The sequence below is a fragment of the Amblyraja radiata genome, chromosome 32 (genome assembly GCF_010909765.2).
Source record: "Amblyraja radiata isolate CabotCenter1 chromosome 32, sAmbRad1.1.pri, whole genome shotgun sequence".
In the NCBI taxonomy this organism is placed as follows: domain Eukaryota; kingdom Metazoa; phylum Chordata; class Chondrichthyes; order Rajiformes; family Rajidae; genus Amblyraja; species Amblyraja radiata.
Genome location: NC_045987.1, coordinates 1,186,839 through 1,211,766, shown reverse-complemented (window position 1 = coordinate 1,211,766; position 24,928 = coordinate 1,186,839). Strand labels below are relative to the sequence as shown.

Sequence of the window (24,928 nt, the reverse complement as noted above, 5' to 3'; positions counted from 1 at the left end):
TCAGTGAGGGATTCCCTGCCGCCTATATCCCTTTAGTGTTGGTATTCCCTGCTGTTTACACGCGAGCGTGTCACGGTGAGGGATTCCCTGCCGCCTATACACACGTGTCACGGTGAGGAATTCCCTGCTGCCTACACGCGTGTCAGTGAGGGATATCCTTGCCGCTTACACACACATGTCACGGTGAGGGATTCCCTTGCCGCCTACACACACATATCACAGCGAGGGAGGTACACAAAAATGCTGGAGAAACTCAGCGGGCGCAGCAGCATCTATGGACCGAAGGAAATAGGTGACGTTTCGGGCCGAAACCCTTCTTCAGACCCTGTCACAGTGAGGGATTCCCCGTCGCCTGTGTCCCTCTAGTGGAAAGAGGAGGGGAGTTCCCTGACAAGGCATCGGAGCGCGCATGCTCGGGGGCGGGCGACGGCCCAGGCCCGTTGCTAGGCGACAGCCCAGGCCCGTTGCTAGGCGACGGCCCAGGCCCGTTGCTAGGCGACGGCCCAGGCCCAGGCCCAGAGCGCGGTGACCGCCCGCTCCCGGTAAGTGCAGCAACTCCAGCCGCCGGACACTCGGGCCGACTCCGCCTCCGCTGCTGCTTCAGTGGATTCTTTCGCGAAGTGGGTTTTCTATTTCCTTTAACCCTCGACGACAAGCAACTGCCTCACCTGCTGTAGAACCAGAAGAGAGGAAGAACGTCTGTGGGGAGAGTCTAGGATCAGAGGGCACAGCCTCAGAATTAAAGGACGTTCCTTTAGGAAGGAGATGAGGAGGAATTTCTTCAGTCAGAGATTGGTGAATCTGTGGAACTCATTGCCACAGAGGGATGTGGAGGCCAAGTCAGTGGATATTTTTCAGGCAGAGATTGATTCTTGATTAGTGCGGGTGTCAGGGGTTATGGGATGAATGGAGTTGAGAGGGAAAGATAGATCAGCCATGATTGAATGGTGTAGTGGTCTTGATGGGCCAAATGGCCTAGTTTTGCTCCTATCACTTATGAACGTCCAAAGCTGTAGTCTTCCCGCACAACCTCAGTGCGTCCCCATGCCCTGAGGTGTAGTCACTGATGTGAAGCATACAACTTTGGGTACAACTCCTGGAAAGAACACAATGATGACCAAGTAATCAGTCTTAGTGTAACTCGGCGGGACAGGCAGCATCTCTAGAGAGAAGGAATGGGTGACATTTCAGGTCGAAACATCACCCATTCCTTCTCTCCAGTGATGCTGCCTGTCCCGCTGAGTTACTCCAGCATTTTGTGTCTATCTTCGGTTTAAACCAGCATCTGCAGTTCCTTCTTACACAATCAGTCTTAGTGTTGTTGGTTGATGGTAACTTTTGGATAGAATCCCTGGGAGAGCTTCCTTACTGATCATTCAACAGTATTGTCTGTCCTTCTATTTTCACCTTCTCTGATATTGATCTAAATGGACTACAGCTATGGGATCTTTCCTCTGGGTGCTCTGGTCCAGGTCATGGTTCATACATACATGGTTCCATACATCTGATCCATTACTAAAACAGTTGTGGGAGTTTGCTCAGTGATTGTTCGACATGTTTCCACAAATACCTAGGCCATATATCTTTAGAATTTAGAGATACAGTGTCTAAAGTCTAAAGGTTTTGGCCCACCGAGTCATCACCGAACAGCGATCACCCCATACATTTGGGCAAATTTACCAATTGTATGTCTATACTTTACACAATGGTGCGTTACTTTAGAGACACAGTGTGGAAACAGGCCCTTTGGCCATCCAAGTTCGTGACGACCAGTGATCACCATGTACCTATGCAGATTCCTATAAACTTGGGACAATTTTACCAAAGTCAATTAACCTAAAAACCTGCACGTCTCTGCAGTGTGGGAGGAAACCTGAACACCCAGAGTAAACCCACGTGGGTCACAGGGAGAACGTACAAACTCCGTACAGACAGCACCCGTAGTCCGCATCGAACCCGTTTCTCTGGTACTGTGAGGCAGCGACTCTACCGCTGCATCACCGAGCCGCCCAAAATGCTTGTCAGTATTTCCAATCATTTATGGCATACTTCTGCATTGAATCTCTTTTGTCACTTTTCTGCCAAATAACCAGCCCATTAACAGTTTATTTCATCCCTATCATTTATTGATTTATTATGGTACAGATGCCATTCAGCTCATCAGGTCCATACCATTTCCCAGCTGACTAGCAAGCACCGCTGCAAATAATGACGCAGTCCCACAAGGGAGCTCTGAAACTACTAGCACCTATCAAGGGCTTTTAACAATACTGGTGCTCTCCAGAACCATGGCCAATGTTCCCAGACTTCAAGGGCCTCCTGCAAGTACTGCTAAACTCAAAGGAAATCCCTGCAAATACTGGCAGATTCTGGAATCCGTGCAATTATTGAAACAATCCAATAAAACCTCCTGGATATATTCCTGCACTCTACAGGGGTCCTGCAAATTCTGACAAGCGCCAAGAGTTGGCTCAGTCTTAATTACTCACATTGGCATTGAGCCCACGATAGCCCAGTTGCTAAAGCAAGTCACCACTGCCAGTAAGTTAGTCATTATGAGTAATTATGCACATTAAATGATTCCATTAGGCAACCTGACATTTGCAATACACAGTAAAAACACTGCATATATTCATCAAGATACACAGCGTGTGTGCACTCCAATGGAACCCCTGCATTTAATAACACAATCTGAGGGAAAAGCCCACAATTATCGGTATATTCTGGGAGCCCCTGAAAATATTGGCAAACTCCAAAATTGGTTAACTCTTCGCTGACTCAATTCATCCATTCAATTATCCAAATTTAAACAAAGATTGAACATAGTTTGAAAAGGTACAGAGAATAGACACAAAAGGTTGGAGTAGCTCAGCGATGCAGGCAGCACCACTGGAGAGAAGGAATGGGTGACGTTTCGGGTCAAGACCCTTCAGACAGTCAAGGGAGAGGGAGATACAGAGATAAGGAAGTGTAAGGCGTGAAAACGAGACAAAGGGACAAAGTCCATTGTTGGCTTTGGACGAGGTGATAATGTAGGGATACAAACAGTGAAACTAGCAGGACGATTAGGATGGGGGAGGGATGGAGAGAGAGGGAATGCAAGGGTTACTTATAACCATATAACCATATAACAATTACAGCACGGAAACAGGCCATCTCGACCCCTCTAGTCCGTGCCGAACACATAATCTCCCCTAGTCCCATATACCTGCGCTCAGACCATAACCCTCCATTCCTTTCCCATCCATATAACTATCCAATTTATTTTTAAATGATAAAAACGAACCTGCCTCCACCACCTTCACTGGAAGCTCATTCCACACAGCTACCACTCTCTGAGTAAAGAAGTTCCCCCTCATGTTACCCCTAAACTTCAGTCCCTTAATTCTCAAGTCATGTCCCCTTGTTTGAATCTTCCCTACTCTCAGTGGGAAAAGCTTTTCCACGTCAACTCTGTCTATCCCTCTCATCATTTTAAAAACCTCTATCAAGTCCCTCCTTAACCTTCTGCGCTCCAAAGAATAAAGCCCTAACTTGTTCAACCTTTCTCTGTAACTTAAACTCTGTTACTTGTTAGAGAAATCAAATTCATACTGCTGGAGTGTAAGCTGCCTAAGCGAAATATGATGTGCTATTCCTCCAATTTGTGCTGGGCCTCACTCTGACAATGGAGGAGGCCCAGGACAGAAAGGTCAGTGTGGGAAGGAGAGTTGAAATGTTTGGTAATTGCGAGTTTGCATAGGCCAAGGGGAACTGAGCGTAGGTGTTCAGCGAAACGATCGCCCAGTCTGCGCTTGGTCTTGCTGATATATAGGAGTCCATCTTCGGTGGAAACCAGCATCTTCCAAGATGGGGCCCAACCGAGGCAACTATTTGCCTACTAGCCACAGAAGCAGATCTACAACACACATTACAATCGCTCCGCATTCTTAAATCTCTACTCCGACAGTAACATTTCTTACTTTAACTATGTATCTTGTATCTGTACACTGTAAATGGCTCGATTGTAACCATGTATTGTCTTTCTGCTGACTGGTTAGCACGCAACAAAAGCTTTTCACTGTACCTCGGTACACGTGACAATAGACTAAACTGAACATCTGCAGTTCCTTCCTTCACAGTCAGATGACACGCAGTACAACCTCTTCTTTCAGCCATCAGGCTATTAAACGCTACAACCTCAAATAAGCTCTGAACTACAATAGATTATTATTATTATTATTATTATTATTATTATTATTGCACTACTTGTTTGTTTTTTGAATATGTGTGTGTGTATATATATATATATTTGTGTGTGTGTGTGTTTGTGTACTTGTGAGTATGTATATATATACACACTGATTTTTCTTGTCTTGTTTATCATATTGATTACAGTGTACTATGTCTACATATTCTGCTGTGCTGCAGCAAGTAAAGAAATAATTGTTCTATCTGGGACATATGACAATAAAACACTCTTGACTCTTCCCCTAGAGCCATGGCAGAGTGGCAGCGATTCTATAACATTGTGGATGAGACCCTGTGTGATAATGTCGTCTGTCAACACCCACTGTGCTGGGCGACCTTCAGACGTCTGGAGCGCGGCCTTCCACGCATCAGATTACAGCCTGTCCACAAGTTCCTTCCAGAAAAGCAAGATAAAGGTGTAGTTTGGTTTTAGTTTAGAGATGCAGTGCGGAAACAGGCCCTTCGGCACACAGAGTCCGTACTGACCAGCGATCCCCGCACATTAACACTATCCTACACATAATTTACAAATACACCAAGCCAATTAACCTTCAAGCCTGGGAGGAAACCGAAGATCTCGGAGAAAACTCTTGCGGCAACGGGGAGTCGTACAAACCCGACACAGACAGCACCCGTAGTCGGGATCGAACCCGGGTCTCTGGCGCTGCAAGTGCTGTACCGCTGTAGTGCAAGCAACTCTACCGCTACGCCACCGTATCATCCATAAAGGTGTAGTTTGGTTTGGGAGCATCTCCCATCCAAAACCACAAGAAATTGCAGAGAATTATGGACACAGCCCAGACCATCACACAAACCAACCTCCCTTCCATTGACTCCATTTACACCTCATGCTGCCTCGGCAAGGCCAGCAGCATATTCAAGGACGAGTCGCACCCCTGGCCACTCTCTCTTCTCCTGTCTCCCATCAGGCAAAAGGTATAGGTGTGAAAACGCACACTCCAGATTCAGGGACAGTTTCTTCCCGGCTGTTATCAGGAAACTGAACCATCCTACCGCAACTAGAGAATAGACCAGAACTACTATCTACCTCATTGGTGACCCTCGGTCTATCTTTGATCGGACTTTACTGGCTTTACCTTGCATTAAACGTTATTCACTTTATCATGTATCTATACACTGTGGACGGCTCGATTGTAATCATGTATTGTCTTTCCGCAGACTGGTTAGCACGCAACAACAGGTTTTCACTGTACCTCGGTACACGTGACAATAAACTAAACTCAAGTTTGTAGTTGGTGAGGTTGAGCGTAAGTGAAGTGATTCCATTGATGGTCCAGGAATTCACTACCACCACAGATTGGTTAATACACAACAATATTTCAGCTGAATTTAGATCAAAGATACAGTCAGTCACACAAGGTTTACAGTGTACCAGTGTGAGTAAGTTGGATTAATATCTGTAGGATGGCACAGTGGCGCAGCAGAGGAGTCGATGCCTCACAGCGCCAGAGACCCGTGTTTGATCCGAACTACGGGTGCTGTCTATATGGAGTTTGCACGTTCTCCCCATGACCTGTGTGGGTTTTCTCCGGGACACTCCATGTGAGTTAATGGTGAGAAGTCCGCCAGCGTGACGTTTTCTTTTTTGAATTGAATTGAATGCCTTTATTGTCATTCAGACCTTACGGTCTGAACGAAATTTCGTGCCTGCAGTCATACATACAATCATACAATAATAACAACAATAAACACAAATTAACACCACCACAGTGAGTCCTCTAAGCACCTCACTGTGGTGGAGGCAAAAATCTTAGGGCTGCAGTCTCTTCCCCCTCTTCTGTAATAATTGGTTATGATATGGAATACACCGTCTGAAGGGGTAGCGGAAGAGGATTCTGTCATAACCTACAGTGGAAGTGGATAAATACTTGAAAAGAGAAATAAATTGCAAGGTTGTGGGTAAGCGAAGGAGTGAGGTTATTTGGATGTCTTATTTCACAGAGTGACTGCTAATTCCCATTTACAATTACCCTAATAGAGTTATAGAGTCTTACAGCATGGAAACAGGCTCACACTGCTCACACTTGCTAACACTGGCCAACATGTAGCTACACTGGTCCCACCTACCTGCATTTGGCCCATATCCCTCTAAACCTGTCCTATCCATGTACCTTAAATGTTTCTTAAACGTTGCGATGGTACCTGCCTGAACTACCTCCTCGGGCAACTCGTTCCTTACACCTTACGCCTAACACCCTTTGTGTGAAAATGTTACCCCTCAGCTTATTAAATCTCCCCCCCCTCACCTTAAACCTACGTCCTCTGGTTCTCGATTCCCCTACTCTGGGCAAGAGACTCTGGTGTGGGGTGTCTATAGGTGTGTCTACCCTATATATTCCTCTCATCATAAGATCACCTCTCATCCTCCTGCACTCCAAGGAATAGTCCCAGCCCCAGACCTCTCCCCAAAGCTCAGCCTGTCGAGTCCTGGCAACATCTTCGTAAATCAATGATGAACAAAATGTCTTCCTTTTTTTATTTTTTATTTTTTATTTTTATTTTTTATTTTATTAGAAGTGAGTACAATACAGTGATACCTTTTTACAGGTTCCCAAAATTATGTTAACATAATACATTCTCTGTTCCAACTTTTTCCAAAATGTAAGTATGAGTTTTTTTGCTGTTATTAACCCATAATTAAAGAATGAATTTTGTGCTATGTTTAATTTGTTCCCGTCTCCCATTACTCCAAATATAATCTTTTCAGTATTTGGTTCCATTTTTATCTTAAATAGATTTGTAAATATATCAAAAATATCACACCAAAATTTATAAAGTTTTGTGCAAGAAACAAAAGAATGTGTAATATTGGCATTTTGAGAAAGACATTTATCACAGATGGGAGAAATATTTGGGTAGAATTTATTCAGTCTAGTTTTGGAATAATATAATCTATGTAGTATTTTAAATTGAATTAAATTGTGTCTAGCATTAATCGAACTTTTATGTATATATATCAAATACTTTTCCCATGTTTCTTTCGAAATTTTTATCGTTAGTTCTTTTTCCCATTCTTCTCTAATTGCCTCTGTTGATGGTAATTCTCTATTTAAAATACTATTATATAGGTATAATATTACTTTTTGTGAGTCCGCCTTAATATTCATTGCTTCTTCCAGTGGATCTAAAATTATACTTTGAAATCTTTGTATATATTTCTTCATTAAATCACATATCTGTAAATATTTAAAATATTGGTTGTTATTCAGTTTAAATTTTAATTTTAATTGTTGAAATGATAATAGATTTCCCATTTCATACCTGTCGCCTACCTTTTTAATTCCCAATCTTTCCCATTGTCTGTATGTTTTATCCATAAGAGATGGTTTGAATACCAGATTATTCACTATTGGTGTTAGCACTGATAGGTTTCTTAATTTTAGAGTTAATTTTATTTGTTTCCAGATTCATATTGTATTATGTATAATTGGATTCTTCTTATATAATGTGTTGTTCAATTTTATCGGGGAGAAGAGGATCGCTCCTATATCGTACGGAGAACAATCCTCTTTCTCCATTCTTATCCATTCCATCTGTTGAGAAGAACAGTCCAACCAGTAAATGATATTCTTAATATGCACTGCCCAATAGTAATACAACAAATTAGGAAGTGCAAGTCCCCCAACCTCTTTGGGTTTACACAAATGGTTTCTTTTAATTCTATGTACTTTATAGTCCCAAATAAAGTTGGTAATATTAGAGTCTAATTTTTTTTTAATGTTTTGGTATATATATTGGTATGGATTGAAATAAATATATTATTTGTGGTAGAAATATTTTTATAGCGTTTATTCTGCCAATTAATGATAACGGAAGTGTTTTCCAGAATTTAATCAAGGCATTCAATTTATTTAATAGTGGTGTAAAATTAGCGTTAAATAATGATTTATATCTTTTAGTAATTTGAATACCCAAATACTTAAATTTTACCGTTGCAATTTTAAATGGAAATTTTAATAGGTGATTCGCTTTCTGCGGCTTTAATGACATAATTTTACTTTTATTCCAATGTATTCTATATCCTGAAAAAGAACCGAATTCGTCTATTAAATTTAATAAAGTCAGGATGGTCGTTTGTGAATTTGTAATATATAAATGCATATCATCTGCATATAATGACATTTTGTTATTTGAGTCATTAGTGTTATAACCCTGAATATTCGGATGCATTCTTATCTTTTCAGCCAGAGGCTCTATCATAAGGGCAAATAGCAGGGGTGATAAAACACATCCCTGCCTATTGCCCCTCGATAATTGGAATTTTGGAGATAACATATTATTAGTTAATATTCTTGCCATCGGTTTATCATATAGTAATTTTACCCATCTGATAAAATTATGTCCCATATTAAATTTTTGGAGTACTTTGTATAAATACTGCCACTCTACCTGATCTTCCTTTGATGTATAGTTTGTTACAAATGATATTTGGAGGAGGGCTTGGCTTCTGAAGACATGCATATCAGTGATTGTCTGCTTTCATTTGCAGATGATCTTCCACCTCTGAATATACTGGATCTCCCTCAGTGGAGTGCAGATAAAGCTATTGATGTATCTTCTGCGCCTATAATTTCAAGGAAAACAGCTATTAGTGTGCAGTCCTATAAATCAGCCCATCCAGATATCTTGCAGTCTACCAGTGTGTTGGGGACCAGCCTTGGAAGCAGGTGAGGACTGAGAGAGAACCCAACAAAATATCTCTTGTCCAGAGTAGGGGAATCAAGGACCAGAGGACATAGGTTCAAGGTGAAGGGGGAAAGATTTAATAGGAGTCTGAGGGGGGAACTTTTTCACACAAAAGTTGGTGGGTGTATGGAACAAGCTGCCAGAGGAGGTAGTTGAGGCTGGGACTATCCCAATGTTTAAGAAACAGTTAGACAGGTACATGGATAGGACAGGTTTGGAGGGATATGGACCAAACGCAGGCAGGTGGGACTAGTGTAGCTGGGACATGTTGGCCGGTGTGGGAATGTTGGGTCGAGGTGCCCGTTTCCACACTGTATCACTCTATGACTCTTGACTTGACTCTCAGCTTGTACTCGCTAGAATTTAGAAGATTGAGGGGGGATCTTATAGAAACTTACAAAATTCTTAAGGGGTTGGACAGGCTAGATGCAGGAAGATTGTTCCCGATGTTGGGGAAGTCCAGGACAAGGGGTGACAGTTTAAGGATAAAGGGGAAATCCTTTAGGACCGAGATGAGAAAAACATTTTTCACACAGAGAGTGGTGAATCTCTGGAACTCTCTTCCACAGAAGGTAGTTGAGGCCACACAGTTCATTGGCTATATTTAAGAGGGAGTTAGATGTGGCCCTTGTGGCTAAAGGGATGAGGGGGTATGGAGAGAAGGCAGGTACAGGATACTGGGTTGGATCATCAACCATGAGGCTGGGTCTAAATTTGATCAGAGATCAGAACAGAGATTCTAAATCTTTTTCAAATCTTAGTTTAGTTTAGTTTAGTTTAGAGATACATTATGGAAACAGGCTCTTCGGCCCACCGAATCCACACTGACCAGCGATCCCCACAACATTTACATTACCCTACACACGCTGCATTTATACCAAGGCAATTAACCTACAAACCTGTACGTCTTTGGTGTGTGGGAGGAAACCGAAGATCTCGGAGAAAACCCACGCAGGACACGGGGAAAACATACAAAACACCGTACAGAGAGCAGCCGTAGTCAGGATTGATCCCGGGTCTCTGGCGCTGTAAGGCAGCAACTCTACCGCTGCGCCACAGTGCTGACCTAGTGGTAGTGAATGTCTTTATCCTATCCACTCACAGAAATGATTAGAGTGGATGTGGAGAGGATGTTTCCACTGGTGGGAGAGTGTAGGACTAGCGGCCATAGCCTCAGAATTAAAGGACGTTCTTTTAAGAAGGAGATGAGAAGAAATTTATTTAATCAGAGGGTGGTGAATCTGTGGAATTCTTTGGCACGGAAGGCTGTGGAGGCCATGTCAGTGGATATTTTTAAGGCAGAGATAGATAGATTCTTGATTAGTACGGGTCCCAGATGTTATGGGGAGAAGACAGGAGAATGGGGTTAGGAGAGAGAAATAGATCAGTCATGATTGAATGGCGGAGTAGACTTGATGGCCGAATGGCCTACTACTACTCATATCCCTTGTGATTAGCGACTGTATTCTTCTGCCTACGTCACTGCAGTGGCATTCACCTTTACATCTGTGTAGCACATTTTTTTGTCTCACATATGCCATATTCTCTCATATATGAAATACCACACTTTTGATACGCCTCACAGGAGAGCACAGTCACATGCTCACACAGAAACACCTCTCCAAAACATGCACCACCCATAAAAATACAGATAACTGTTCCTTTACTGAATCTAAATACTTCAACACTCCCCAAAAGTGCCACAAGAGTACCTACCTGAGTGTAGCAGTTTAAAACAAAAGTGGCTTCTCACGTAAACTATCTCACACAATTAAACAGTCTTCAATACTGTTTGAAGAATGGTCCCAACCCAAAACGTCACCTATCCATGTTCTGCAGAGATGCTGTCTGACCCGCTGAGTTACTCCAGCACTCTGTGAAATATCACCTATTCATGTTCTCCAGAGATGCTGCCTGACCCGCTGAGTTACTCCAGCATTGTGTGTCTAACTTTGGGGCGATTATAATGTTTGATAGCAGATCCTCTTCTGGGATCAGCATGCAAAGAGTTACGTAGCTCAGGTGAATTCTATAGTCTTCAATACTGACAGTCTTAGTTGCATGTGTACATGCCGCCACATGTTTACATATAATCTTCCGCATGCAGAGTTGATTAACAGTGACAGATATTTACTTTTCTTAATACATTTTTTACACAAAGGGTGGTAGGCATATGGTAATGGCTACCGGAAGAGGTAGTTGAGGCAAGTACTATCACAACATTTAAGAAACATTTGGACAGGTACATGGATAGAAAAATAGGAAAATCAAGTAGACTTTCTGGGCCAAATGACCTAACTGCAGCTATGACTTATGAACATGATATGGGCCATCACAGGCAGGTGGAACTAATGTTGGTCAGCATGGGCAAGTTGGGCCGAAGGGCCTGTTTCCACACTGTATGTATAACTATAATAGCAGAAGATCACTATTACACAATAATAGAAGTGCATTTAGATCGCAGAATTGCTGCTACTTAACTAATACTCAAGATTACTTAACTAATACTCAAGACTACTTAACTAATACTCAAGACTACTTAACTAATACATGATCAAGAAATGATCCATCAAGATACAGATATTGGGGATTATCATTGGCAATCACAGCTACAGGGTATTATAGGAGCAGAGTAATAAATTTAGGAGTCCTGGAATCATTAATATCTATCCCAGTAACAGAAAACAGTAACCTGGAACTTTGCAATGAGCAGATTTTATTTTGGGTGTGTATAATATTTACCTATGTTGTTAGTTTGGCATGTACATTGTCTCTTTGATGTTAACGCCTGATTTCTGCTATTACAGTATGGAATTTGTGCGCTATACCGGAAGTCGTTCTTGTTCTCCTCCAAGCAGGGACAGACCTGTCAGTGTCAGAAAGGTTGGTGTGAAGGGGCTGGACTATTGTAGGTTTATACATAGAGTCATTGAGTCTTATAGCCTGGAAACAGGTGCTTCAGCCCAACTTGTCCACAACAGCCCCATTTTCACCATTTGTGTGAAAAAGATACCCCTCAGATTCCTATTAAATCTTTTCCTCTTCATCTTGAACCAATGTCCTCTGGTCCTCGATTCACCTACTGTGGGCAAGAGATTCTCTGCGTCTACCCGATCTATTCCTCTCATGATTTTATACACATCGATAAAATCACCCTTCATCCACCTGCGATCCAAGAAAGAGAGTCCTATCTTGCTCAACCACTCTCTATAGCTCAGACCCTCAAGTCCTGGCAACATCCTCGTAAATCTACGATGAACAACATTTCTCTGAACCCTTTCCAGCTTGACAACATCTTTCCTGTAACATGGTGCCCACTATGAACACAATACTCTAAATGCAGCCTCACCAACGTCTTATACAACTGCAACATGACCTCCCAACTTCTATAATCATGGTGACGGTGTCCCTTGTTGAAATTGGAGGTTGGAATTATCATGCATTAGTGAGCCCTGGGTCAATATCAAGAGGGAGTTAGATTTTGCTCTTAGGACTAACTATATCAAGAGATATGGGGAGAAAGCAGGAGCGGGGTATTGATTCTGGATGATCAGCAATGATCATATTGAATGGCGCGGCTGGCTCGAAGGGCTGAATGGCCTACTCCTGCACCTATTTTCTATGTAATATGCAGCTGCTAATTCCGGTTAGATATATTGCTATTGCATACATGCTTTACCTGACATCTTCATGCCCTCCCAAAAACAATTGGCGACTGAATAGGTTGTTACCATCTACCATATAACCATCAGTTATTTATTATTGTGTCCCAGATGCAATATTTTTATAACTGATAAATTAAAATGTTCAGAAGAGATTTTTAAGAACACAGTATTTTTATTGCCCTTTCATTTTTTCTCTCCGGCATTTCCACATTGTTATGTTATTGTCATTGATAGACACAGAATGCTGGAGTAACTCAGCGGGTCAGGCAGCATTTTTGGAGAGAAGGAGTTGGTGACGTTTCGGAAGGAAGGTCTCGACCCGAAACGTCACCCTTTCCTTCTCTCCAGAGATGCTGCCTGTCCTGCTGAGTTACTCCTTCGTTTTGTGTCTACCTTCGATTTAAACTAGCATCTGCAGTTCTTTCCTACATACAGGCTGCATTTGACTGGCTCGATAACTCATTATGGAGAGAAGATGAACCATTTTAAGGCTTGAAACCTGCCATCAGCTTTGCCCTTAATGTATAGGATGCGATACCGGGATAACATAAAACTAGTGTTTGTGTGATCGATGGTTGATGTGGACTTGCTGGGTCGAGGGGCCCGTTTCCGCGCTGTATCTCTAAACTAAACTACATATTGTGACAAAATGATCTATTTTATTGGTGTTGATTACTATGTATTTTTATAGATAGAGTTATTGTTCTGAGTGAGAAAGACAGAATAATGCCGATCCATCCACGTGCCACATGATGGGACCCAGGAGGCTTGATGTACTGTCTCCTTGCAATGGTCATTTACTCTTAGTTAGGTTGACAATTAAAATGAGACAAGAAAATAAATATTTGTATTGTGGCATTTTAGTACAGAACTGTATATTGACGTGTAAAAGTACCAGCAGATCCCATTCACAATGTTCCCTCTGTCTGTAGGTTGAGGTGATAGATTTGCATCAACAGCCTTCCACCTGTGACCAGTACATGGGGAGGACCACCTATATCTGGGTTCCAAACCCTAGGAACAAGAGGAAGTGGCCGAAGAAGCACGCAAAATCGTAAGGAAGAACAGCAGATGATTGCTCAGACATTAGATTGCTCAGATATTATCAGAAATGATCAGAGCAATCTAGGGTGGCACAGTGGTGCAGCGGTAGAGTTGCTGCCTCACAGCGCCAAAGACCCGGGTTCCATCCCGACTATGGGTGCTGTCTGTACGGAGTTTGTACGTTCTCCCCGTGACCTGCGTGGTTTTTCTCCGAGATCTTTGGTTTCCTCCCACACTCCAAAGACGTACAGGTTTGTAGGTTAATTGGCTTGGTGTGTGTGTAAATTGTCCCTAGTGCAGGATGGTGTTAATGTGCGGGCATCGCTGGTCAGCGTGGACTCGGTGGGCAGAAGGTCCTGTTTCCGCGCTGTATCTCTAAATTAAACTAAACTAAATCTCGCTGCCCATAGCAACCATCAATCAGTGTAGAAGAGGAATATTTCTGAGCTGCAATGGTCAAATTATGGAAGGGTGCCTTGTATTCCCTTTCCTATGGAATATTACTGCGGGACAAGTGAGGTATTAAAGCATTTTGTATGGAGATAAATTATTTATTGCGAATGGGCCAATTCAGAAAAATGGCGCATTACATTAAAGTACATTAATGTATGGAATGAAGAGAGATATCGGAGATAAGATACAGGTTTGTCATTATCCAATTGAAGGGGACACATTCAAGGGGCTGAATGGGTCTTCTGGGCCTTTGACCTGGAAATCCATTCAGTCATGGCTCAATCTCTCAATATGCCAAAACAAAAGAAGCGTAATGGTGCTGGTGAAGCTGCAGTCTCACAGGACTAGTGACCAGAACTGAGTTTCCAAATATGAAATCTGAATAAATAAAACCATGTCATGCTCTACTCCATTACGGAAACTGTGCTGTAACAAAGAAAGTCAGTAAATAGAACGAAAGGTATAGATGTTTATTTAGGTTTTCTTCCAGTTTTTCACATAGCAGCATAACTCCAAAGTCTGTCTCCTTCAAAGAAATCAGCTTCCAGGGTCAGCCATTTGATCAACTTGATGGACTGTCAGTGGAACAGAAACAAAGTCAGAAGATGGTGAGTGTCACCAAACGTGGACTTACTGTTACTGTCAACACCACTAGTATATTTGCAACGGCACACCTGCTGCTGCTTATAACCAACACTCACATTGGTATTGCTCCGTTCAAATCCAAAATGTTCATAGGAGTAGAATCTGGCCATTCGGCCCATCATGTCTACTCCGCCATTTAATCATGGCTGATCTAGCTCTCCCTCTCAACCCCATTCTTCTGCCTTCTCCCCATAACCCCTGACACTCATACTAATCAAGAATCTTTCAATCTCTGCCTTAAAAATATCACTTGGCCTCCACTACCCTCTGACTAAAATTCCTACTCAACTACTTTCCGAAGATCCATCCTTTTGATCTGAGGCTGTGGCCTCTGGTCCTAGACATGTTGCAATGCTTTGCAATCAATAATGGTTTTTTTTTAAACTGTTAACATGTAAAGAAACATGTAGCTAATTTTCACACTGCAGATTCCCATAAAGACCAGACGTCCTCTTTCAGTGATGTAAATTGTGGGATAATGATGAAGCAGAAGATTGAGCCTGGGTCAGCTTGGTCTAGCATCTCACCAAATAGATGTCACATTGTTAGTGTGGCTATCGATCAGAACTGCAATCTGGATATGTAGCCCTGCATAAGAGCGAATCATAGATTTTCATCCTGCTAACTCAACATCAAAAGTGTAATGTTTAAAAAAGAACTGCAGTTGCTGGAAAAATCGAAGGTAGACAAAAATGCTGGAGAAACTCAGCGTGTGAGGCAGCATCTATGGAACGAAGGAATAGGTGACGTTTCAGGTCGAGATCCTTCTTCAGACTTCGGGTCTCGATCCGAAACGTCACCCATTCCATCTCTCCGGAGATGCTGCCTGTCCCGCTGAGTAACTCCAGCACATTGTTTCTATCTTCAGTTTAAACCAGCATCTGTAGTTCCTTCCTACGTTTCACCTGACTCAACTATCGCGTCCAGTGACTTGTTCCATGCACCCACCATCCCATCCGTGTGAAAAGGTTACCCTTAAGATTCCTGTAACATCTTTCCCTCTTTACCTTAGACCTATGACCTCTGGTTCTCAATTCCCCTACTCTGGGCAAGAAACTCTGTATCACCCATCCAGCCAAAACTTGAATGGTACATTTAGTAGGCTGCCATTCTCCAAAATTGCCCAGACAAGTCTCCTTAGCAAGGGTTGTAGAATAGACCATTTTTCTTCTCCTCAGAGAAAAAAAGCTAAAACTAAGGCACCAACAGGAGGACAGCCGTACACCTTCCTTGCCAGAAAACAGCAGAGCCTGAAGAGATGGAAAGACACACAGAAGCAATTGTATAAAGAGCACAGCAACAAATTATCGGAAGTGGCAAAGGGGATTGTGCAGCAAGCAGACCACAGGTAATGAGGGTAAACTAATTCTACATCATGCTTCACACTGAAGGAATGAAATCTTCAGTGAGGGGGGACCTCATTGAAACTAATTAAATAAAGAAGGCCTGGGTGGAGTGGGTGTGGAGAGAATGTTTCCACTAGTGGGAGAGTCTAGGACTAGAGGGTGAGAAGGGAAAGGGAGCTGAGGAGCAACTTTTTCACACTTGAGGGTGGTGGGCGTATGGAACCAGCTGCGAAAGGAAGTGATAGAGGTGAATACAATCACAATGTTTAAAAGATATTTGGACAGATAATGGATAGAAACGTTTTAGAAGTATGTGGGCCAAATGCAGGCAAATGGGACTATCTTGGATGGGCATCTTGGTTGAGTTGGGCTGAAGAGCCTGTTTCCTTGCTCATAGAGCCATAGGGTGATACAGTGTAGAAACAGGCCCTTCGGCCCAACTTGCCCACACCAGCCAACTTGTCCCGGCTACACTAGTCCCACCTGCCTGTGTTTGGCCCATATCCCTCCAAACATGTCCTATCCATGTACCTGTCTAACTGTTTCTTAAACGTTGGGATAGTCCCAGCCTCAACTACCTCCTCTGGCAGCTTGTCCCATACACCCTCCACCCAAAGTTACCCCTCAGATTCTTATTAAATCTTCTCCTCTTCACCTTAAACCTATGTCCTCTGGTCCTAGATTCCCCTACTCTGGGCAAGAATTTCTGTGCACCTACCCAATTTATTCCTCTCATGATATTACACACCTCAATAAGATCACCCCTCATCCTCCTGCACTCCAAGGAATAGAGACCCAGCCGACTCAACCTCCCCCTATAGCTCACACCCTCTAGTTCTGGCAATATCCTCGTAAATCCTCTCTGAACCATTTCCAGCTTGACAATTTATTTCCTGTAACATGGTGCCCAGAACTGAACAAATATTCTAAATGCGGTCTCACCAACGACTTTTACAACTGCAACATGGCCTCCCAACTTCTATACTCAATACTCTGACTGATGAAGGTCAATGTGCCAAAAGCCTTTTTGACCACCTTATCTACCTGCGACTCCACCTTCAAGGAACCATGCACCTGCACTCTTAGATTCCTCTGCTCTACAACACTCCCCAGAGCCCTACCATTCACTGTGTAGGTTCTGCCCATGTTAGACGTCCCAGCTATGCAACACCTCTGTATGATTGTATGATTCTATGACTTGTAGCTTGATGGTGATTTATTTTCTTGCTTTTAACTATCTTTGTAACAAGATATGTTTCTGTTTCTACCGCCTACAGTGACTTTGTGACAGAGCAAGGTCTAATACACCAATATTCGGCAGCCAAGAGCCAACCTGCATATAATCGCAATGGGTATCAAGATGCGAGAAAAATTCCAGCTAACATTATGCCGATTCCAGTCAGTAAGAAAGTTATCCTGCATCAATTCACCGAGAAGCAGAAACAAACTCGGTCACCTCGGAATTCAAGAGGTTTATCCAGAATGGAAGAACAGGTAAAAACAAAGATAAAATAGTGAAATAGTGATGTGGAACTTATTGCTAACAAATGCCATATGAGATGATAGAACTTTATTTATCCCAGGAGGGAAATTGATCTGCCGACAGTCATAAAACACAACAAGATCCATGAGACATGAATTTAAAGTGACGAGTGGAATGCCCAGGTTTGGGGATGTGCAAGGATTTTTGAACGTGAGGGGGGGGAAGCAGGGTGGAAGGGGAGTCGGTCTACTCCACGACAGAAGGGGGAGGAGTTGTACAGTTTGATAGCACAGGGAAGAAGGATCTCCTGTGGCGTTCTGTGCTGCATCTTAGTGGAACCAGCCTGTTGCTGAAGGTGCTCCTCAGGTTGACCAGTGTGTCATGGAGGGGGTGGGCTGTATTGTCCAAGATGTTCTGCAGTTTGAGGAGCATCCTCCCCTCCAAGACCAACCTCCCATGAATACAACTGTCCCCCCAGGACAGAGCCAGCCTTCCTGATGAGTTTGTTAATTCTGTTGCCGTCCGCAGCCTTCGCCCTGCTGCCCCAGCACACGGCAGCGGAGATGATGGCACTGGCTACCACCGATTGGTAGAACATCTGCAGCATCTTACTGCAGATGTTGAAGGAGTGGAGCCTCCTCAGAAAGTACAGCCGGCTCTGTCCCTGCTTGTACAGGGCGTCAGTGTTCCTGGACCATCCCAGTTTACTGTCCAGGTACACTCCCAGGTACTTGTACTCCCTGGTAAACTGCACATCCACACCATTGATGGAGACAGAGGTCAGGGGTGTTCCTCTCCCCACTGAGTTACTCCAACATTTTGTGTCTATCTTCAGCCAAAACAATAACAGTGACACAGTTACCACCTCATAAGGTCATGTGATAGAAGCAGAATTAGGCCATTCAACCCATTAAGTCTACTCCTCCATTCCATCTTAGCTGATCAATCTTTCCCTCTCAACCCCATTCTCCTGCCTTCTCCCCATAATCCCTGACACCCGTACTAATCAAGAATCTATCTCTGCCTTAAAAATATCCATTGTCTTGGCCTCCACTGCCTTCTGTAGCAAAGAATTCCACAGATTCACCACCTTCTGACAAAGAAATTCCTCCTCATCTCCTTCCTTAAGAAACGTCCTTTAATTCTGAGGATATGGCCTCTAGTCCTGGACTCCCCCACTAGTGGAAACATCCTCTCCACATTCATTCTATCCAAGCCTGAGTATTTCCAACAATGTTTTTCATTTCAGACTACCAGCATCTGCTGTATTTTGCTCGTAGATGGTTGTTTGGTGTGTTGTGTAGGAAGGAACTACAGATGCTGGTTTAAACCGAAGATAGACACAAAAAGCTGGAGCAACTCAGCGGGACAGGCAGCCAGTATGGGGTGTTGTCTTGTTATTGTCTTGGTGACTTAACAGACCTATTATTTCTTTCTTCCAGCATTTGCAGTGCAAATATTTTGGCATCAATCATCTGAAGCTGCAAAAGTGTATTGACAACAATCTTTCTGGCTTCCAAGATAACATACAGACGGATCAAGGTTACTATTTACCTTCATTCATTTATTTGACATTTCCTGGTGGGAAGAGAAATGTGTGCCCCCTCAGCATGGTTTAGTAGGAGTCCTGGTTGACCTTCGTGCCCAGCCCTGTAATGTTTCTTCAGGTTTAGTTTAGTTTAGTTTAGAGATACAGCACGGAAGCAGGCCCACCAGCGATCCCCAAACACTAATGCTAACCTACACACACTAGGGGCAATTTACAATTCCTACCGAAGCCAATTAACCTACAAACCTGCACGTCTTTGGAGTGTGGGAGGAAGCCGGAGATCCCGGAGAAAACCCACGCAGGTCACGGGGAGAAAGTACAAACTCCGTACAGACAGCGCCCGTAGTCAGGATGGAACCCGGGTCTCTGACGCTGTGAGGAAGCAACTCTAGCGCTGCGCCACCAAGCTCCCTCCAACTGCTGTGTTTCCTCCCACATCCTCAAGATGTGCAGAATGGCAGGCTAATTATCAATGCAAGTTGCCCGTAGAATGAAGGTGAAAGGTAGGTGAGACCCCGTGGGTTTTCTCCAGGTGCCCCCCGGTTTTCTCCCACATTCTAAAGATGTGCAGGTTTGTGAGATAATAGGCTTTGGTTAAAAACTGTCCCTAGTGTGTGTAGGATAGTGTTTGTGAACGGGGTGATTGCTTGCCGGCGCAGACTGGGTGGACCAAAGTGTCTGTTTCTGCTCTGTGTTTCTAAAGTCTAAAGGAACGTGAAGGAGAATTAAAAGGGATTCATGAAAAATTTGTATAAATCAGTATTTACTGGTCAACATGGACTTGAAAGGCTGAAGGGCCTGATGGCCATTCTGTGCTGCATGGCTTTATTATTTGAGAACAGTCATAATCCATCCTAAGTATATTTTTAGTTTCAGTTTAGTTTATTGTCACGTGTACTGAGGTACAGTGAAAAGCTTCTGTTGCGTGCTAACCAGTCAGCGGAAAGACAATACATGAATACAATCAAGCCGTTTACATTGTACAGATACATGATAAGGGAATAAAGTTTAGTGCAAGGTAAAGCCAGCAAAGTCCGATCAAAGATAGTCCGAGGGTCTCCAATGAGGTAGATAATAGTTCAGGACTGCTCTCTGGTTGTGGCAGGATGGTTCAGTTTCCTGATAACAGCTGGGAAGAAACTTTCCCTGAATCTGGAGGTGTAAGGTGAAGTGATAAAATTTTCACACTTTTATACCTTTTGCCTGACGGGAGAGGGGAGAAGAGGGAGTGGCCGGGGTGCGATTCGTCATTGATTATGCTGCTGGCCTTGCTGAGGCAGGGTGAGGTGTAGATGGAGTCAATGGAAGGGAGGTTGGTTTGTGTGATGGTCAGGGCAGCGTCCACAATTTGCTGCAATTTCTTCATAGGAAAGGAAGCTTAGTTTAGTTTAGAGATACAGCGCGGAAACAGACCCTTCGACCCATAGAGTCCGTGACAACCAGCGATCCCCGCACATTAACACTATCCTACACCCACTAGGGACAATTTTTACATTTACCAAGCCAATTAACCTACAAACCTGTCTTTGGATTGTGGGGGGAGACCGAAGATCTCGAAGAAAATCCACGCAGGTCACGGGGAGAACGTACAAACTCCGTACAGACAGCACCTGTAGTCGCAGTTTAGAAGGATGAGGGATGAGGAATACAGCGCAGGAACCAGGGTCTCCAGCGCTGCATTCACTGTAAGGCAGCAACTCTACTGCTGCGCCACTGTGACTGACCAGGTGTCAGGTGAAGTGATAATGGCTTTATATTATGCATTTATTTGCAGGTTCTGTGCACCCACCTTCTCCCGCCTCTTCCATAAATGATGAATGTGTCCAACGATGCTCTGATTTACTGGTAAGTTGTCTACTCCAAAGATCATAGAGCGCATCTTTGGTCCACTCCTGGTCTGTGATGGCAAGAGGCTGTGATGGCAAGAGGCATGGATGTGCTTAGTGCTGATTCTAGAGACCGGGAATAGAAGCGTTCTCATCTTAATGCTCAAAAGTGCTGATAGGAGCCGAATTATGCCATTCGGCCCATCACGTCTAGTCTGCCATTCCATCATGGCTGATCTTTCTTTCCCTCTCAACCTCATTCTCCTGCCTTCTCCCCATAACCCCTGCCCCACCCCCCCTACTAATCAAGAATCTATCTGCCTTCTGTGGCAAAGAATTCCACATTCTCTGAATCAAGATATTCCCCCCCCCATCTCTTTGCTAGAGGAATGTCCTTTAATTCTGAGGCTGTGCCCTCTGGTCCTAGACTCTCCCACTGGTGGAAACATCTCCGCATCCACTCTATCCAGGCCTTTCACTATTCAGTAAGTTTCAATGAGGCCCTCCCTCATCCTTCTAAACTCCAGCGAGTACAGGCCCAGCGCCGTCAAATGTTCATCATATGTTGACCCACTCATTCATGGGATCCTTCTCGTTAAGTGTCATCAAAGACATTTATTTAAATGTAGTAGTCTCCACTTGTAAATGGACAGTATAATTAGGACAGCTGAAGGGAATAGAAAACTGATAGCACCTCCACATAATGCATCCATTTATGTCTGTGTTTGGGATCTACAAAACTATTTCTATATGTGCATATTAGCACTATATATCTGCTTATGTCTGCGAGCTTTATCTTTAAAAATACTGCAATGAACCAATTAACCTTGACGACAATCTAAGGAATTCATCAGTCAAGTGTTTAGATAAAAGCATTGCATCCTAACTGCATTATTACCTGTCTAATTCCTGAGCTTAAAATCGACACAAAAAGTTGGAGTAACTCAGCGGGACAGGCAGCTTCCCTGGAGAGAAGGAATGGGTGATGTTTCGGGTCGAGACCCTCAGAAGAAGAGTCTCGACCCTAAACATCACCCATTCCTTCCCTCCAGGGATGCTGTCTGTCCCGCTGAGTTACTCCAGCTTTTTGTGTCTCTCTTCGGCTTAAAACATCATCTGTAGTTCCTCCCTACACACAGTAATTCATGCGCTTGTTTGATTTTAGGGTATGAAAAGTATTTCAGTCCATAATGTGGACGGCAGGCAGTTCACTAGCCTGCAGATGAACCTATTGATGAGCCTACCTGGAACCTCCGTGTATGCACAGAAGAGTGATTACTTGACAGTGTCTACAGGTGAAGTAGTATGTCTCATTACTGGAATGGATTCTAGTAAATGTTCACTGGACTTCATCAATTTAAGTCTTAACTGCATGAAGCAAAATTCTGCGTTTAGTTCAGTTCAGAGATACGCACACTAGGGACAATTTTACATTTATACCAAGCCAATTAACCAACAAACCTGTACGTCTTTGGAGTGTGGGAGGAAACCGAAGATCTCGGAGAAAACCCACGCAGGTTACGCGGAGAACGAGCAAACTCCAGCGAGTAGAGGCTCAGTGCCGTCAAACGATCATCATATGTTAACCCACTAATTTCTGGGATCATTCTCGTAAAGTGTCAAAAAATAAATGTTTTTCCATGTAGTAATCTCCACTTGTAAATGGGCGGTAGGTGGCCCTCCAATTAGGACAGCTGAAGGGAACTGTTAGCACCACATATTGCTTCCATTTATGTCCATGTGTTTTGGTTCTATATGTGCATATGAGCACTATATATCTGCTTCTGCCTCCGTACAGACAGCACCCGTAGTCACGAGCAAACCCCCCACCCCTTTCTCTCCTCTGTGCCCCACCCCACCCTGGACTTCACAATCCACAACACTTCAAACCTGATGCGTACCTTCTGTTCTTATCTCTGGCTTCTGTTCCAACTACCTGCCTATCAATACCCTCCTTCACCTATGTCAACCTATTAGCTGTCACCATGCTTCACCCCTTTACCAGTTTTCTACTCCACAATCAGTCTGAGGAAGGGTCTTGACCCAAAACCTCACCTATCCATTATCCGATGTAGGGGGTTGGGGTGTGTGGGGGGGGACTGTCACCACAGACCAAAGAGCTAGGACTAACATTTTGAAGAAATAGCTACAGTTCTTACCATTATACTTCATATGTTAATCAATGTTTTGTGTATATGATAACCACATATAAAGGAGCAAATTAGTAGCAAGGTTCCAGGAATAGCAATTTTAAGTTACTTTCCATCTTCATTGCTACTAGGTTGTAATGTTTAATGCTGTTTCATTTTCAATCTACAGCCAAAGTACAAAGTATTAAAGATCTAATGGCCAGTGATATCACTCTCACGGGATTTTCAGCAATTGAACTGACAGCCCCCGAGGGCCAGAGCGACATTTCTGGTGACACACAGCAAGACCTCAGCTCTGCTATTGAAGTGGTAGCTCCAACATTGGAACAGGCAGGCTCCGTGGACCAGAGCAGCGTTCCTGTTGGAGGACAAGATCAACTCAGCGCTGCCACTGAAATAGGACCTCCTTTAGAACAAGCGAGGTCTGAGGACGAGGGTGGACTTCCAATCGCCAAACCTGATGATGAGCAAGATCTCAGCGCTGCTACTGAGGCAGCATCTCTAACGACGGAGCGGGGAGACTCCGAGGAGCAAAGCAACGTTCCAACCGTTGAAAGGGATGAACTGCCAGACCAGGAATTGGCAGGCACAGGGATGGATGAACGGGAAGACCTCGGTGTCATTGGTGAAACGGAATCTCCAAGAGTGGACCAGGGTGAAGAGGACCAGAGAGCTCTTCAAACTGCAGAAAGAAATGAACAGAAAGATTTGGGAGCTGCCATCAAAAGCATACCTTTGATCAGGGAACCAGGGAACGGTGAGAGCCATGATGATCTGCAGGATGACTTTACAATTGCTAAAAGTGTTGAAGGGCAAGATTCAGAAGCTGCCGTTTAAATGGGTTATGAATATTAAATGGATTAACATTATGAATAGAGAGGAGAATTATCCTCACAAGTTGGTTCTTTACTTTTACACTTAAAATGTTACATCAAAGGTATTGACTTTTTCAAATGAGTCACCAGGATTCAGGAACAGCGAGCTTTGCAGGGAATTATGGTGATCAACCCTCAAGCTGGTGATGCGAGAGAACCTAAACATTCTTACATTTCATTGTATGCTGGCCCTCGATGACCAGAGGCAGATCAGTCAAACAATGGACAAAGTCCAGTCCACACTCTGACACGGCAACTTGAAGTCAACTCCAGATCACCATTCATACTGGATCAGAAACGTTTTGTATTAAGAACACCACTGCTTTCTGTACTTGCTATCTGTTTTCTAAAATGTGCATAACATTTTTATCCCTTCATTGTGCGCGGTAAATCCATTAAACAAATCCTCAATTAGTTCTATTTATTTAATGACATAAAAAATTGAAACAAGGTCATTTGGTCCCTGCTTAGTTTGAGTTGATTACAATGAGGGCTGATGTTCTACATCTCCTGTACTTTCCTCAACAACCCCACATCCCTTGATCCCTTTATAGTTACAAAAGAATCTTGATCTCTGTCCTGAATGTCTAGGCAACAAAGCCTCTTGGGTGGGGAATTGCAACAATAGACAATAGGTACAGGAGTAGGCCATTCGGCCCTTCGAGCCAGCACCGCCATTCAATGTGATCATGGCTGATCATCCCCTATCAGTACCCCGTTCCTGCCTTCTCCCCATATCCCCTGACTCCGCTATCTTTAAGAGCCCTATCTAGCTCTCTCTTGAAAGTATCCAGAGAACCGGCCTCCACCACCATCTGAGGCAGAGAATTCCACAGACACACAACTCTCTGTGAGAAAAAATGTTTCCTCGAATCACTACCCTCTGGATCAAGTGATTACTGCTCAGTCCTGATTGTACAACCATTGCAGCATTTAGCATGAATGCACCAAGAGT

At 43.6% G+C, this 24,928-nt stretch overlaps 1 protein-coding gene across 4 annotated transcripts; it reads left to right on the top strand.

Moving 5' to 3' along the window:
- Positions 1 to 486: 486 nt before the first annotated feature.
- On the top strand, positions 487 to 24,384 carry c32h9orf43 (chromosome 32 C9orf43 homolog). 4 transcript variants are annotated; one of them, XM_033048784.1, is made up of 12 exons: positions 487 to 542; positions 4,477 to 4,640; positions 8,741 to 8,918; positions 11,745 to 11,820; positions 13,535 to 13,656; positions 14,590 to 14,707; positions 15,923 to 16,092; positions 17,368 to 17,584; positions 19,016 to 19,115; positions 20,897 to 20,967; positions 22,114 to 22,243; positions 23,268 to 24,384. In XM_033048784.1, the coding sequence occupies exons 2-12, from the start codon at positions 4,481 to 4,483 to the stop codon at positions 23,933 to 23,935; spliced, it is 2,010 nt and encodes a 669-aa protein (XP_032904675.1). In that variant the 5' UTR covers positions 487 to 542; positions 4,477 to 4,480; the 3' UTR covers positions 23,936 to 24,384. The 4 variants fall into 4 exon arrangements, with proteins under 4 accessions (XP_032904675.1, XP_032904672.1, XP_032904676.1 ...); XM_033048781.1 differs by having other exon boundaries at positions 4,477 to 4,646; XM_033048785.1 differs by lacking the exon at positions 4,477 to 4,640 and having other exon boundaries at positions 503 to 542.
- The last annotated feature ends 544 nt before the right edge of the window (positions 24,385 to 24,928 follow it).

Excerpts from the sequence above, each read along its gene's own strand:
- c32h9orf43 (XM_033048781.1), top strand. The coding sequence starts at position 4,481 with ATGGCAGAGTGGCAGCGATTCTATAACATTGTGGATGAGACCCTGTGT. Across the intron at positions 13,657-14,589 it reads CCGAAGAAGCACGCAAAATC|TTTTTCACATAGCAGCATAA; the intron begins GTAAGGAAGAAC and ends GTTTTCTTCCAG. Across the intron at positions 16,093-17,367 it reads GTGCAGCAAGCAGACCACAG|TGACTTTGTGACAGAGCAAG; the intron begins GTAATGAGGGTA and ends TACCGCCTACAG.